Here is a 15,999-nt window from a genome sequence, read left to right on the forward strand (position 1 = left end):
AATGGCAGTCCCTCCACTCAAAGCAGCATAGAGATTGTTCCCTCATGGTGACCCTAGAGGGGGTGTGGAGGGGTAGAGAGTAAGCAGAGCCATGGCTCTGCGGGAGCATGCTGTATCCCTTAAAAAGGGGGACCAGTTGTGCACTCCCCTTACACATTGGGGAGCTCTGGAAGGCATGCAGAGAGCCTCCAGCACTTCCCAGGGTCAGTGGGACGCTGCACTGCCCCCAACATGGGGCTGTGTCCAGTTGGCCCATACTAGCCCTAGATGTTTTGTTGGGCTTTCAATCCAGAACAACTAACAAAACAGCTGTGAGTTATGCCCAATAAATTTAATAACTGATACAAATTTGTAACTACAAAATACAAAGTAGACTGAAAAGTGACGGCATAAGAGTCAAAAGGAACAATGTTTGTTATGCAAAACAAAAGCAAAATACACTTAGCAGATAGGGATTCTGATATGACACACTTGGTCACATACAATGCTGCATTAGTAACAGTACACATAGATATTCATTATGCAGGATTTCTCACAACGGCTGCCTCTTAATCCTCCACTCCATCCCAGATGACAAGTCAATTGGTGTTCTTCATTCTCTTACATAAATTCTTGTGCACACAACATCATCGGCACCAAAAGTCTTGAAAAGAAACAGAAATCAATCAGCAGAGAGGTAATAGGCAAAAATTACATACAATTTTTCAGGAGTATGTTAATTTTACCACAGTAGCTAGTGGTATAGCAGACATTAAATTGTAACTTTGCAGAAGCAAAGACGTAAGTTTTGAAAGGGTAATATACTGAAGGTGGTTCTCTTTCCCAGACACGAAGTTTGTCAGAGAGATAAATAGCCTGGAACCTCATAATTTTTCTACAGTTTCTTGGCATGCATTTGTGAATGGCAAGAGAAGTTGGAATGTACTAGGTTTTTATATTTGAAAACAGTCACAATCTTTGAATGGCTTTGTCTGAATTAAGGGTGCTTAGGGTGGGATTCAGATCAGATTGACTGCACGTACAAGACTGACTGCTTAGCTGTCCAGTTCCTCAGCTGGTGTAAATCAGTGTAGCTCCAGTGTGATCAATGGAGCAATGCTGATTTACACCAGCTGAAGATCTGGTCCATATATACCACTATATATATAAAACCTGTAATTGGATAATGCTGCTGCAAGATGTTGACGTGACAGACCTACAGACTGAAATCCTCTTTTTCCAGCTGTAGTGTAGACAGCATCAATGTGAGTATCCCCACACTGCTCTGACGGGGAGTCCTGACCCTGACCTGGAGCTTTCTCCTTTGGGAGTGAGAGGGTAGCTTAGTCTCCTTGCAATGCCCATTCGATCCTCGGCCCCTCTGCTGAGTCTACCAATAAACTTGCCAATTCTGCTGATGTTTTCTGACATGGACACTTATCGACTCGGAATCTGTCTGAGGCAAACTCATTCCCTGCAAATGAGCAGTTAAAGGATTCAACCAGTTCCCCACAGCCATATAATCCAGCATTGCGCACTAATACCCTACCAGATTTACCCCACTTTAACATGGCTTCCTGACAACATTTGCAAAAATATGCACACATGCCAGATAACTTAAGCAGGAGCTATGCCAGAAAAAGGAGTGTAGGAATGGTACCCCCGAGGAGTTTTATTACTGTGATGTTTTTAAGCAATTTTATTTTGATTATAAGAGTTTTGAGGCAGGGATTGTCTTTTTATTATGTTTGTACAGTGCCCAACACAATGGGGGTTGGGCCTTTAGGTGCTACTAGAATAAAAATAATACTAATAGAAATAAAACAAAATAAAACTGACTTTGTGCACACATTCTCTGCAAGAGGTAGGGGACAAAAGTCCTATAGACTTCTTCCCTAGCTACACATGCAAAGAGATCAAACACGTTTGCACAGGATTTAGAAAACTACTTGCTAATAGTCACCTATCAGGTGCCATTGACATGACCCTTCAAACAGAGCTAGACATTGTTCCTTTCCTGAAGAGCCAGTCTAGATTATGTGGTTTCTCAGATGCTATAGGAATGTGTTGCATTTTTTAGCTCTGATGTTTTATATTTTATAGGTAAAGTTCATATTTTTAAAACTTGTGTGCCTAAAGCTAGCCACCTAAATCCACAGTTGGACACCTAAATAAGTGGTCTGATTTCCAGCCCCTTTGAAAGTAGAGCTACTTATTTAGGTGCCTAAAGTGGATTTAAGTTGTTAACTTTAGGCACCCATGTTGGAAAATTTTGAAAAGCCTAAAAGTTTAGCATAGTAGCATTATTAGTGAAATGGCATTAAAACATATTGCTGAGCAGAGAAAGTTATGTGTTGGAGGGACATGTACTCATACTTTCTGCACTCCTTTTCTTTAAAGTTACACATGACTTTGCTTCACAGATACATGTTAAGGACACAGTTGTACACCTCATACATTGGTGAGCATCTAGTCTTGTGAGAAGTCCCATGAAAATCAACAGGACTGATCATATAAGTGGTCCTCTTCATAAGAATGGCACAATCAAGCCTTAAATCAATTTAACATTCCACTCTAAACTACCAAGAAACTCAGATCTTGAAGCCCTTCCCTACATGTAACGCCCATTGAGTTCTGCACAGTGCTGGTCCATGAGAACAGTTCCTAGACAGAGGAAAATAAACTTTAATGGAGACTCAGAAGAGCTCTGACTAGACTTCTGCACAGTATAGATCCAGACCCACAGATTAGGTACAGATAGATTGAGGGATTGTAATCTCACAACCCCCTGCCCTAAAATTCATTGGATTTAGGGATGGGGAGTGGTTTGAGGAGACAGGAGAGTCTCTCCGTCTGAATCTGCCCCTAAGGTTTTGGTTCTAGTTTGGAAGAGATGTGGAAGAAATCTCATCAGCACAGCAGATCTCATAAGAATGCCATTATGCAAGGGGGTAGAAATCGAGACAGACAGTCCAGCCTGTCTTGGGCTGAAATCTCCAAAAAGCATCTTGGAAGAGTCCAGCACTGTCAAATCTGAAACCAATGCTAATGACAAAGGTGGGATTTTCAAAAGGGCCCATGTGAACATGGCACCTAACACGCATTGTAATCAATGGGAACTGGGCACACAATTCCCTTAGATGTTTTTGATATTCCCATCCTTTCTCATAAGCTTCAAACCTAAATTTTCATCTAAACTTAATCTGGATCCAAACCCAAATAATTGCCTTTTAACCAGTCTCTTGCTTCTGTCTAGCAAGTACAAATTTAAAGGAGAGCTATCCTGTGAAACATAGGAATCCAGGAATCAGCTCTGTCGAGACATAACAGCATAATAGGTGGAATTCAAGACTTTGTTTATATTAATATATTCTGCCACTAGCTCACTGAATAACCTGCAAACAGTCACGAGCCTTTTTCTGTCTCATTTTCCCCATCTGTACAATAGGGATAAAACTCGCCTTACAAGGGTGCAGTGAGGCTGAATGTTTGTAAAGTGCTGGGGGAGGTGCTGTATCTAAGTGTAAATTATTATAGTGTCTTAAATTTATTATTTCAGAAATTACAACATAGCCCCGCCAGCCAATCAGATGGAATGGCCAGTCAGGCAGCCTGCTGCTGGCCAGCTCTAGTGATGAGGCTGCTTGGAGCCTGGCTCTGCTGCAGGCCCTGATTCCTGGCAGAATGAGATAATCCATCAATTCACACTCTGTAATTTCACCCAGGACCTGATCCAGTGCACATCAAAGTCCATGAACGGGCTCCCATTGACATCAGTGGACATTAGCTCAGGTCCCCAGTACTTGAATAGAGAGACTTCCACAGCTTTTTCATAGATTCCAAGGCCAGAAGGGACCATTGTACTCATTTAGTCTGCCCTCCTGCATAACGTGGGCTGTAGAACGTCCCCAGCACAATTTCTGTTTGAACTAGAGCATATCTTTTATAAAACATTCAATTTTGATTTAAAAATGGCCAGTGATGGAGGTTCCAGCACAGCCATTAGTAGATTGTTCTAATGGTTAATTACTCCCACAGTTAAAAATATATAGCTGATTTACGGTCTGAATTTGTCTAGCTTCAACTTCCAACCACTGGATCTTGTTATATCTTTGATAATGGGCTCTTCCCTCTAGCAGACAAATAGTTTTCCCCAAGAAGGTACTTACAGACTGTGATCACATCACCCCATAATCTTCTCTTTGTTAAGATAAATAGATTGAGCTCCTGGAGTCTATGACTGTGTCACTAACATTAGTTTCTAATCCTTTGATCATTTTTGTGGCTCTTCTCTGAACCCTCTCCAATTTAGCAACGTCCTTTTTGAACTGTGGACACCAGAACCGGACATAGTATTCCAGCAGAGGCTACACCAGTGCCAAATACAAAGATAAAATAACTTCTCTACTCCTACTCAAGATTCCCCTGTTTATGCATCCAAGGATCACATGAGCCCTTTTGACCTGAGCATCACACTGCGAGCTCAAGTTCAGCTGATTATCCGCCATGACCTCCAAATATTTTTCAGAGCCACTGCTTCCCAAGACAGAGTCCCCCGCCATGTAAGTATGACCTACATTCTTTGTTCCTAGATATATGCATCTACACTCACCTGTATTAAAAGATATATTATTTGCTTGTTACCAGCTTATCAAGTGAGTCAGATTGCTCTGTATCAGTGACCTGTCCTCTTTACCATTTATAGTGCCCATCAAAGTCAATGCTCAGTACCTCTCAAAATCAGGCCACTTATTTGGGTGCCTAAGTTTAGAATACCCAAGTTTGAAAATTGTTGGCTTGTCCAATGTCACACAGGAAGTGACAAAGGCAAGAATAGAAGCCAGATCTCCTGACTTGCAGTCCAATTGTCTATCCAATGGATAACTCTATCTCCTAACTTATATGATTAAATACCTATATCAGTCAGTCAGCTGTATTACAAATGGTATTACAACAGGATGCATATTCAAATAATGCTTTAGGTATCTCCAGTACTTAAACATGGATGGGTACTGGATTCTGGGCTTGACCTTGCTTTTATTGAGGTGAATGGCAAAACCCGCATTGACTTCAGTGGGAGAAGCAATGTTTAATTTGTAATGAAAGAGGTGCTGGGGCTAAAGCAATCTTTTTTACTTTCATAACTGATGCAGCAAGCCCAGAGTTGCCGGAGTTATGAACTGCCAAGCCTAGAGGTTGGGGCTCAGCACTGGCAAGCCCCAGCAAAAATTAAGCCCTGGGGAGCAGACCCTCCACTTGATTACTTAAGATCAGACTTTTTTAAAATATAGGAAGCATTAAACCTTTAAGTGGTTTAATTCCAAGGCTTAAACCCACACAGACACACTTTGGCACTCAGCTGTGCGATCTCTCTCCAATGTGGGTTGGACCATCTTACCTGCCATGTTTAATTTCAGAATCCAGAAATATCATTTAAAAAATGTTCAATCATTCATCTATGCTTCACAGTTCACCAGTTTTAATCAACTATAGCATGAATTTTCCAGGGAGAGGAAGGGGAATAGAAACAATGCTTCAGACCCCTCAAACTTCTGATCTTTGACCCTTGCTAAAATTGATTCTGAGAACCCCTGTGTGACATGTGAACTGTGCAAAATTTGGTTTGAAGCTGTTTTTTAAAGCCATGCTTCAGAAATCATCTACTATACAGTATTTGCGATACAGATAAGGGGCTGAGCAGTCATGAAAGAAGCAACACAGAAAAGATAGAAGATAAATTATTTAATTTGAACCGCTAATATTTGAAGGCAGCAACCTTTAATTTTGGGTAAGAGCAGACCCTTTGTCCCTCCTAATTTGCATGAGTGATTGACAGCTCATTAAGGTCACAGAAAAGCGCAATAACAGCAAAAAACAATAGACTCACAATTAGGAAGTAAGGAAAAAAGACCTTATTTTAAAATAAGCTCAACCATAAATCTTCATTTTTAGACCTGTACATGAAATACATATGCTGGGTCAGACTCTGGTCCTGATTACACTGATATAAATTCAAAATAACTCTAGTGAATAGTGTTCTCGTGCAAATAAGATCAGAATCTGGCCCTGTATCTGTAGTCTAATTTAAAGTTAAGGATAGTTAAGGATACTCTCAAGGTAAGAAATCTGAACTTTGACAAGTTCCCTCCTCACCTCCCTTTTTGTTTGCACATCCCATGTAATCCTTTATATCCATTTTTATTCAAAAGTATTTAAAATCCAAGTTTTCAATACTTAAAAAACCCAAAACCAAAGAACCCCCCCATGTTAACATTTCTGAGAAACCCTGTACTAATAAGTCTGTGATATAGAATAATAATGCTATTAAATATGAAGGCTCCATTGCCACATTTCCAATGGGATTACTATAAATAATACTGGAGAAAGCATCTTTTAAAAAAGAGTTTTAAAGTGTTAACGTGATCTTTTGCAAAACAGGGGGTTGATCCTGCCTCCATAGACCATCAGGCCTTAGACGAACAAGATTTATTCTTGACGTACCAATAACACCTTTCCCAAGTTAAGATGAACAAAGAGCAAAGATCATTTTTGGGAACACAAAACACAGATGTAAAAAAAAAATTCACCTTGGTGTGAAATGTATGATGCTATACCTGAAAAAACTCAGAACTGTGTCTTCTCAAAGGATCAGACACCAGCCCTGCATGGCTTATACACTACAGCACAGGTTCTGCTCCATGCAAGGCAGCTATCCCAGCTGCAGAGACCCCCAAGGCGCACAGGAATGGGGCTCCCTCCAGCTCTGCTAGAAGGGAGCTGGGATAAACTGACTGGGGAGCTATGGGAAGGATTATAGGAGAAGGGGGTGTTGAAGAGGAGGGAGGCCTGAGAAGAAGGTTGGAGCTGGGATACATTAAGCTTTAAACCGCTGCTTGCAGAAAATTGCACCAGGGCGAATTTCAGCTCCCAGTCATTATGGTTCAAGCAAAAACCTTCAAGAGAGAAAGCCTTTTTAAATCAAGATTGGATATTTTTCTAAAAAATATGCTCTAATTCAGTGTTTTTCAACCTGTGGTCTGCAGACCCCTGGGGGCCTGCAGACTATGTCTAAGATTTCCAAAGGGGTCCGCACCTCCATTTGAAAATTTTTAGGGGTCTGCAAATGAAAAAAGGTTGAAAACCACTGCTCTAGTTGAAACAGGAATTAATTCTGGGGAGTCCTATGGCCTCTGGTTATAGAGGAGGTTAGACTAGCTGAATACAATGGTTCCTTCTAGCCTTATATTCTATGAGTCCATATTGTGTTTCTTAACCTCACTCTCCTTTCCCAGTTGGGTCAGTTTGTGTCGTGGCTGCAGAAGGTGACAGCATTACAATCGGATCTCCTGCTTGTACTGTAAGAGTTGGCCTTGGTTTTGCAAATGCCTCGTGAGTAGGTTGCTTAGATGACAAAATTCAAAAATGCTTTGTTAGAGAGTTGGAAAAATGACAGTTGGAAATAAATTCTGTTTGTATCAGTTAAAAAAAAAGGGAAAAAAAGGTATGAAACAGAGGGTAGAACTCCCCGCTTCCTAAGCTATCTGGGTAACATAAAGGCTTACTAGAGTTGAACAAACAGAAGGATCTGGATATTCATATTTATGGAAACCAGTGTGATTTCACTAATAACATCCACCCCATTCCTAGAAACACTGTTCCTCACTATCTGAAATAACAACTTTAACATTCTAAAAGCTTCTTGTCTACACAGGGTCAGATCTGTTGTTGTTGTTTTTTTCCCCTTTCAGATGAAATCTTAAAAAACAGAGCTCCTGTCTGGATTACATGAAGGTTAGATTGTATTGATATCTTTCGTAAGAGCAGAGGTATGCCCCAGTGTTCTGGACTAAAAATCCCCTCCCCATTGTTGTATGTGCTATAAGTCAGTTGACTGCCTCCATCCCAGACAGCATGTCCTCCAGACACTCTATTCCCTGGCTGAAGTACTGTTCTCTCTATCTAAGATACTTATATAGTCCCCATCACTGTAGTATCTGAGTACCTTACAATCTTTAATGTATATATCCTCACAGCACTCCTGTGAGATAGGGCACTGCTATTAGCCCCATTTTACAGATAGCAAACTGAGGCATAGAGAGGCACTAATTGATTTGCCCATGGCTGCACAGGATGTCTGTGTCAGAGCAAGAACTGACCTTGGATCTCCCACAGTGGAGACTAGTGCTCTAACCACTGGACCATCCTTGGGATAGCTTACTGGATTTACCCAGAATGCACTGATACAAACAGGCAATGCAGTGACTCTGGACTCTGGAAAGGCTACTGTGTGGGCACAAGTTTAACTGTGATACTTGTAATCAAGTTAAAGTGACCATGTCTCTAGTCAGTTACAGATCACAGCTGCAGTTGTAGCAGGGCTGGGCACTGAGGTGAGATTCAGAGAAGGGATATCAGTACCAAGATGACAACTGTAGGAGAAGTAAATAGACTGAATCTGACTGCGGGTACATCTACACCGTACTGCAAGGGTGGAAGGTCCCAGGGCTCAGGCTCGAGCCCGAGCTTGAACATTTACACAGCAATTTTTAACCCCACAGCCTGAGCCCCGCGAATCTAAGTCAGCTGACCCAGTCCAGTTGTGGCTGTGCCTCGGGTCTTTGATGTATCCTATGTAGATGTATCCTCACTGGCTCAGGTGGAGGGATCCAGTTCCAGATACATGAGGCAGAACTGCTGACCTGCTCCTGCCTGAGTGTGGAGTGTTATGTAGGAGTGGACAGAGGGAACACAAGGACTGAAGAAGCAGATTGATTGGAGCTGGACATAGTTGAGCTCAGACATAAGAAAGAGCGATTCTAGGAATCTTGAAAATAGAGGGCAATTCTGAATGGAGTTCAGAGATGAGCAGGGAGTCAGAGGCGATAGAGGATGTGGTGACATGTTCCTGCTTATCGGAGGGAGGTTATATAGTGCTAACAGTATGCCAGGCACTCCTTTGTCATATACCATGTGATAAGAAGCATGTAATAACACATGTACCAAAAAAAGGAGAAGGAAAAGGATATATTTCCAGGTAAATCAAAGCAGGCAGTTCTCCAGAAATTAGGTCAAATTCTCTGCTCTCACTTACGTTGATTAAATCTGCAATTACAACTGAAATTACTGGAGTTACTTTGCATTTATAGAATTGGATTTAGCACATTATGATTATTTTACCACTAAGTGTTTAGAGGCAGTTAAAACAGAAGAACATGATATAATTTGGGAGAACAATGATTTAAAAAAAGTCATTGTGTGTGAATTGCACTAAAGAGGGTTAGGAGCATCCTGGCCTTTCAAATGCATTTAATATAAAGCAGCGTGTTTCACAATAATTAATGGAAAAAAGTAACAGTCCGATTACATAGCAACAAAACCTATTAGTACAATGTATGCACTGGAAGGGTGAAAGGGTCTTACCAAAATCAGCTCATCGTTAGCTAATTCCCGAGTCCAGTATGTTTTAGGACCCTCTCCCCCAATAAGAGTTTGTTTGCAATAGATCTTGTTTTCATTCTCCCAAGTGGCTAAACTCTGCAGGCAAGAAAACCATTAGTAACATTAATTATATTCCCTGGCAGCATGAGGGAGAGACACAACAATGAACACTACAGAGAATAATTGCTGCAGTAAAAGAGCAACACATGGTAGATAATAGCAAGGGAGAAAGGCATATCAACAGAAAGCAGTAAAATCAAAACAAAGGTTGGGGATGGATGTTTTGGAGATATATACATATAATTAACAAGAATAATTTCAAATATGACTTCTCAACGTAACTCTGTGTTTATTTCCGTGCATCCAAATTAAGAAGTCCTTTAATTCTCATAAAAATTTTAATGGTGAGAACTGAGAAGCTTCATTTATTAACATGTAATAACTTAGCATCTTTGTAAAGATCTGGCATGAGCTGACATGTTATTTACCACCTCATGGCATAAAAGCAGCTAGAATCAAATGTAACATTTTGGAATAATAAATAATGCAGTACTTGCCACTTATAATCTTTATTCTATATGGCACTGTTCCAGGTTACTTGTATGTTTAACATATAGTTCTAACAAGCAGGGTACACAGCAACTAAATTAAAGTAGTTGCACTAGAATTTGGATATTTTGGGTTTTTTTAAAAATTAATATGGGGGAGGGTCTGAAAACTGAAATACACTAGGACATTTTTTCAGAGCACTTGGAATTATTACTATAAAGCTATTTTGAGGTGAGAAATCATGGCATTTCATACTGTTTAACAAGCAGGCAAGCACAGGTTCTCCACTGCTTTTCCTCCTAGTGTTGAATTATTATTCCACAATGCAGTGGAACAGCTGTGCAGAAGGATGCCCCATAATGAATGTACAAGTAATCGCTTTACAACTAGCACATGGGAGATATTCATTAGTCTGTGATGATAAAAAAAAATTAAAGTCAACATTTCCTTGACTTTCCAAAGGAAAAAGGTTTTCTTTTATATAAAAATTCGCTATTTCTTTTATATAAAGAACAATGATTCTTTCAAAATTATAGCCTTTTAAAACCAATATGGCAGAGTTATACATGTTATGCTTTTCATTCCAACTATCCTGAATCCTTATTTGTTTGTGTGAAAAATAGATCAAGTCAGACTGCAGAATAAGACCCTCTTTTCCTGTAAAGTGTTTCAGGATCTATAAACATTCAGCTATTTTGTCGGGTATTGCAAACTATATTATGATGTTATTTTTCTGTCAATTTCTGTATCATAGCCACAGCTCAATTTTCTACTGAGCTCAGCAATATAATTCACTCATATAATTTCACACATGGAAAACATTTTACTGAAAACTACATTTTAAAAATTTGCCCACTTTCAAAGCAATAATTATTGTTTTTCCATATGTAGCAATAAAACTTTCATTTAAAATGGAGTCAAATATTTGTGTGTTCTGGATGATCAAATTCCATTTTACTTTCACCAAGAGAAAGAAATTAACAAAACCAGTGAGATATTTCTTGATAGCTTTGTTCATCCTAGAGATTCAATGGGAGTTGCGGGTGCTCAAGATCTCCCAGGATCAGGCTCCCAGTTACACCAGTTTAAATCCATAGTAATTGTACTAAACTTGATGAAGTTACTCTAGATTTACATCAATGCAAATGAACTCAGAAGTTGGTCCTGGGATGATCAGAAATATTTTGCTACTATTTTGCCTTTTTAAAATATTACTTTGGGAAGGGGGGAGGGGGCTAGATTCTGATATCCTTTACTTGCACTGAGTTACATCTTACTTTGAAAGTAGTTCCATTGATATCAATGACACTACTCACACTGAGTAGCACTTTCATTGATGAGTAGTGTCATTGACATCAGTGGAACTACTTGGGAAACAAGATGCTACTCAGTGAGAGTAAAGGACATCAGAACCTGGTCCTGTGTGAACTTTTTTCATACAACCCCCTCCTGCCACCACAGAGGTACCAATTCTCTATTTCCTTATGTCTTGTGTATTCATATAAGTGTAAATTGGATGTAAGCTGCAACTAAATCAGAATGTAGTATTATACACCCACTTTGCACAAGTGTAAATGACTATACAAGGTACAAAGCAATGGAAACATCAGGCCCAGAGTTTCTCATCAGAGTAAAGTGTAATAACCAAACCAAAACAAACAGATGAGGCATCTCAAAGATAACGCTGAACAAAGAAAGTGGTGTAATAACAATTGACAGCCGTTGAAGTTTACATAAAATTAAGTATCACGATACAATATTAGATCAAAGATACAAGCAATTAATATCTATGCAAAAAATTAAGATATATGTTTGAACTATGATAAAAGAATGTCCGGAAAAAGCTAAAAATATCCTGCAATTCTTATTTGAGACCTAGCCTGTTTTGTTTTAGGATAAAAGTTATGAGCAAGTTTGTGCCACTAAATCCTGCACAGCACTCAAGACAGAGATCTTAGTTGCTCATCCACAGTGTGTTGTTATGGTAACAGACAGACATCAAGAAATCTCTTTCACCACTAGGGACATGTTAAAATAGAGAGAAGGAAAAGCAATCAGAAAAATTTCTGCATGCAAGGGTTAGGGAGAAGAATTGTGTAAAATCATCTTGAGCTCTTACTTCAGGACCTGATATTTTTTGCTGCTTTTAATTTTAAACTGCCCTCCCTGAGGAACAATGCCAGATTGAGGCCAAAAACCAAACAGTTCAGATTAGGGATGGAGGAGGCAGAGAAGACCGAGTAAAGGAGTAAATCGGCAATGCCATTGTCTTGAGCCAGTGGAAATGTATCTATCTGCCGCATATAAAAATTACCGAGATCTCAGATAAATCCACCCTGGGAGAGCAAAGGGCTTTTCCTAGGACACAGGGGAAGCTGTCTCGTTGCTGGATCATACCTCTGGTCTGTTGTGTTCTATTCAGACTCTTACTCCACTCCCATTACCAGGGTAGGTGAGTGGGGTTCTGTTGGGAAAACACCATCAGCCAAGGCTGTATACACACATACACACACACAGTTCTCCCTCGCCCTTACCCTGCATTTTCTGCCATCCACAGTCTCCTCTTCGAAGCTCTCCCCTACTTTGAAGTTGATCTCAGTGGTGCGGACGGTGGTAGACGTTTTGATGTAGAACTGGTCCCCGTCCTGGCGGATCTCCACATGCGGTTTGGAGGCGGCTGCCACCGCCACTCTCCTGAGCATCGCATTGACACCTGGGCAGAGGGGGAGACCAGGAAGCAGAGCATTAACCTAACCGTGCCCCTCCAGCACCGCGCACCGCGCTGCGGTAGGGCATGGTGCGCCGTTAACCGCTCTGGCGCTGTGATTAAGAGCATTGCATTTAGTAGCGGGATCGCTCGTGAAACGGTGGCCCTATTAATTATGAACGTGGCATTAATCAGTGGGACGAATAGGTCTGCCCCGGCTCCTCGGGTTCAGGAATGTGACGGCGTTTAGCAGCAGGCTTGGCAGGAATGGCTTGGCGTTCGGCACAGCCCTGCAGGTGCGTTAATCACTCCGACCCCGGACAGGTTGGCACGGCCCATGACGGCAATGCCTGGGGCGCGAGGCTGGGCGGAGCGGCTCGCCATGGGCCGGGCGGGCTGGTAGCCACCTGCTGGCGGCACGTCGCTTCCCAGGCTAGCACCTCGGACAGCCGCCCCGTGCGGCGAGGTCTCCGCAGCCCCGCGCCCCCGGGGAGAAGGCAGCCGGCACCCGGGGCCGAGCCACGCGGCTGCAGACTGGCTGACTTGGCTGCTAACTCCCCGGGGCAGCGGGCTGCGTCCCTGCCCCGCCGGCGCAGCCCCCAGCCCGTGTCCCGGCTGCCGGCGCCGGGCAGACGCGCGCCCCGCCCGCTCCTTACCCAGCGCTTTCAGGAGCTCGTCGAAGTTCTCGCTGCTCTTCATTTTCCAGGTGCCGGCGAAGTTGGGCATGTCGGAGGCGGCGGGGCGTGCGCGGCGGCGGGGCAGGAGGGAGCGTCCCGGGCTCTGGCTGCTCTCAGCTCCGGCACCTTGTGAGCGGGGCGGGCTGAAGCGCTGGCTGTGTGAGTCACTCCCCCCCCTCCACCTCTCCTCCCGTGGGACTCGGCAGCATCCATCCATCCATCAGCCCGCCCTGCCTTCAGCCAGCTAGCCACCTCCTGGGGCTCCCCAAAGGGAGACCCCAACTGTCACTCGCCCTGCAGCTGGGAGCCGGCTAGAGATTCACCAGCTATTGAAAGGAGCAAGAGGCAGAGGGGGGTCCGCAGAGGAACAGTGCCCAGGATGGACTTTAACTGGGGCATTGTCCAGGGAGGCAGGCAGGGTATAGCCAGAATGACACATTACTTCCTCCAGTGCCAGCTCCTCAGCCTCCCAAAGGGGGAAAGGTCCCTTTAGAATCCTGCAGTCTTGCAGGCACATGCGCCAAACACATGCTGGTGTAAGGGGATGAACCTGACCAAATATTTCTGGTCCAGAAAACTTAGACACGGAAATGGGCCTTGACTCAGAAATGTAGCTAATTACTTACAAACAAGGAAAGGGTGAAACACACCTCAGAAAAACCCAAAACACCAAACACAAACCAATTTTCCCTGGTTTTTTGTTTCAGTGAGAACTAAAGAAATTCAGTTTCAGTTCAAAACAAACCAACAATTTCTTTTTCCAGATTTTTCAGTTGGTCCCTAAACTGAAAAAATCCATTATTCCCTCTGGTCTAAATAAATACCCATCCCATCCATGAGACTCCATACAATCAAGCATCAAATCACTCTTACTCACCTAGGTTAAGTTAGCCTAGGGTAGTAACAGAAATTAATCCACTACTCACTGCCAAAATGTCTCCCTTTCCCATGTGTCTTCATGCAGTTTTGGAAACGGCAGAGCAAGATCTGAAGAACTGGAAATTATTCCAGCTGCATCAGAAACTGCAGCGCCCATTGCAGAATCACACATTTTGAAAAAGCATCACAACAGGCTATTTCCCATGTATTTGAAAGAGAGATGAGTTTGGTAAAGTGTATCTATACAGTATTCAGGAGATAAGTATTGTCTGAGGTCTTTCATGCTTCCTTCTCCATAGCTGCTGCTTTTAATCCCTCCATTTCCTAGGTATCAGAAGAGCAAAAGAAGATTTCTCTCTCTCATACCAGGCCCAAGCCTGCTCACCTTATAAGTGTAATGGGACTACTCACATGAGTAAAATGTTGCACTGTTGTTGTAACTGTGTTGGTCCAAGGATATTATCGAGAAAAGGTAGGTGAGGTAATATCTTCTATTGGGCCCACTTCTGTTGGTGAAAGAGACAAGCTTTGGAGCTTACACAGAGCCCACACCTGAAGAAGAGTGCTGTGTAAGCTCCAAAGCTAGCTTGTCTCTTTCACCAACAGAAGTTGATCCAATAAAAGATATTACCTCACCCACCTTGTCTTATAAGTAAAATGAGCAAGATTTGACTGCATGCTGTTATTTACAGACCTCCTTCCCATAATAATACATTCTAATGATGCAGAAAGGACTCTTGAGTTTGACCCACAACTGTGCCTGATGCAATTTTACTATGCAAACCACTTGGCTGAGCCCGTTTCATAGCACACTCACAGCTACTCTTCCCTTGTTTGGTTGATTCTGAAAAATTCAGAATAATAATTTGGTTATTTGGAGTATTTAAAAGCAAGTGTCCACAACTGGACAAATGTCTAGAAATGGGGAGTCACCAGTCACAGACTAGGCTGATCCTGCAGGCCCTCCGCAGGTGAAACTGATGGGGAACTTTGCCCAAGTAAGGACTGCAGGAGGGGGCTGAATATATGTCTGCATTTGGTCAGTTTTCTACAGATATTTTCCTTCTAGATGTAGTTTCTTCGAAGGGAAATCAATAGAACTAGTTGACGCTTTTTGTCCACAACATTTTTTTCAAAGAATAATGTGGTGATTTTTTTCCCCAATCAGGATGGAAGTTTGTGTGAGCAATGTCCATTTGTGATTACATTTTTCATCTTCTGTCAAAAACATTTTTTTCCAGTTTTTGGTAACAACCAAGATTTTGGCCAAAACCTGAAAAATGTCAGCATTTATTTTTTTTTCAGTGAAAATGAAAACTGAAGAAAACCATTTTCATTTTTGTCTTCTTTTTGTGAGAGGGGAGGGGGAAGAGACACAAAGCATTTCCAGAGCAGCTCTAGCAGGCAGGTTTTGCCCCTTTGTGGGAAAGGTTGCACAGTCCACTAGGCAATCTAGCAGTTCCCCAGGAACCTGTGCAGGAGAGCCTCCCTCATCCCTTAACTTCAGCACCCTGGCTGCATGGCTCCACTGTAACGTGACACAGCCTTGCATCCAGGATTCAGAATCACACATATGAGAACTCTGAAATAAGTCACATTTCTCACTGTTTGCAGGACTGGGGCCTTAGCTGTCTAAGATAACTGTCACGCGTAGCTCCCACCCAAGCAGATGGGAATCAGCCACATGTATCAGAGAGCAGAAACTGGCCAAGAGATTTTTTTGGGGGAAGGGAAGGAGGGAAGAGGCGGCAGAGGGAGTCTTTTTCTTTA

General features: G+C 42.3%; 1 protein-coding gene across 1 annotated transcript; it reads right to left on the reverse strand.

Annotated features, from left to right (window-relative positions):
* Positions 1–316: 316 nt before the first annotated feature.
* On the reverse strand, positions 317–13,515 carry CRABP1 (cellular retinoic acid binding protein 1). Its single transcript, XM_048867426.2, has 4 exons — positions 13,330–13,515; positions 12,501–12,679; positions 9,400–9,513; positions 317–643 (listed from the first exon to the last, which is right to left on the reverse strand). Exons 1-4 carry the CDS (start codon positions 13,397–13,399, stop codon positions 593–595), a joined length of 414 nt encoding a protein of 137 aa, XP_048723383.1. The 5' UTR covers positions 13,400–13,515; the 3' UTR covers positions 317–592.
* Positions 13,516–15,999: the final 2,484 nt, after the last annotated feature.

The sequence above is a fragment of the Caretta caretta genome, chromosome 10, assembly GCF_965140235.1.
Source record: "Caretta caretta isolate rCarCar2 chromosome 10, rCarCar1.hap1, whole genome shotgun sequence".
Lineage (NCBI taxonomy): Eukaryota > Metazoa > Chordata > Testudines > Cheloniidae > Caretta > Caretta caretta.

Excerpts from the sequence above, each read along its gene's own strand:
- CRABP1 (XM_048867426.2), bottom strand. The coding sequence starts at position 13,399 with ATGCCCAACTTCGCCGGCACCTGGAAAATGAAGAGCAGCGAGAACTTC. Across the intron at positions 9,514-12,500 it reads TGGATGGCAGAAAATGCAGG|AGTTTAGCCACTTGGGAGAA; the intron begins GTAAGGGCGAGG and ends TCTTGCCTGCAG. Across the intron at positions 644-9,399 it reads CTAACGATGAGCTGATTTTG|ACTTTTGGTGCCGATGATGT; the intron begins GTAAGACCCTTT and ends TTTCTTTTCAAG.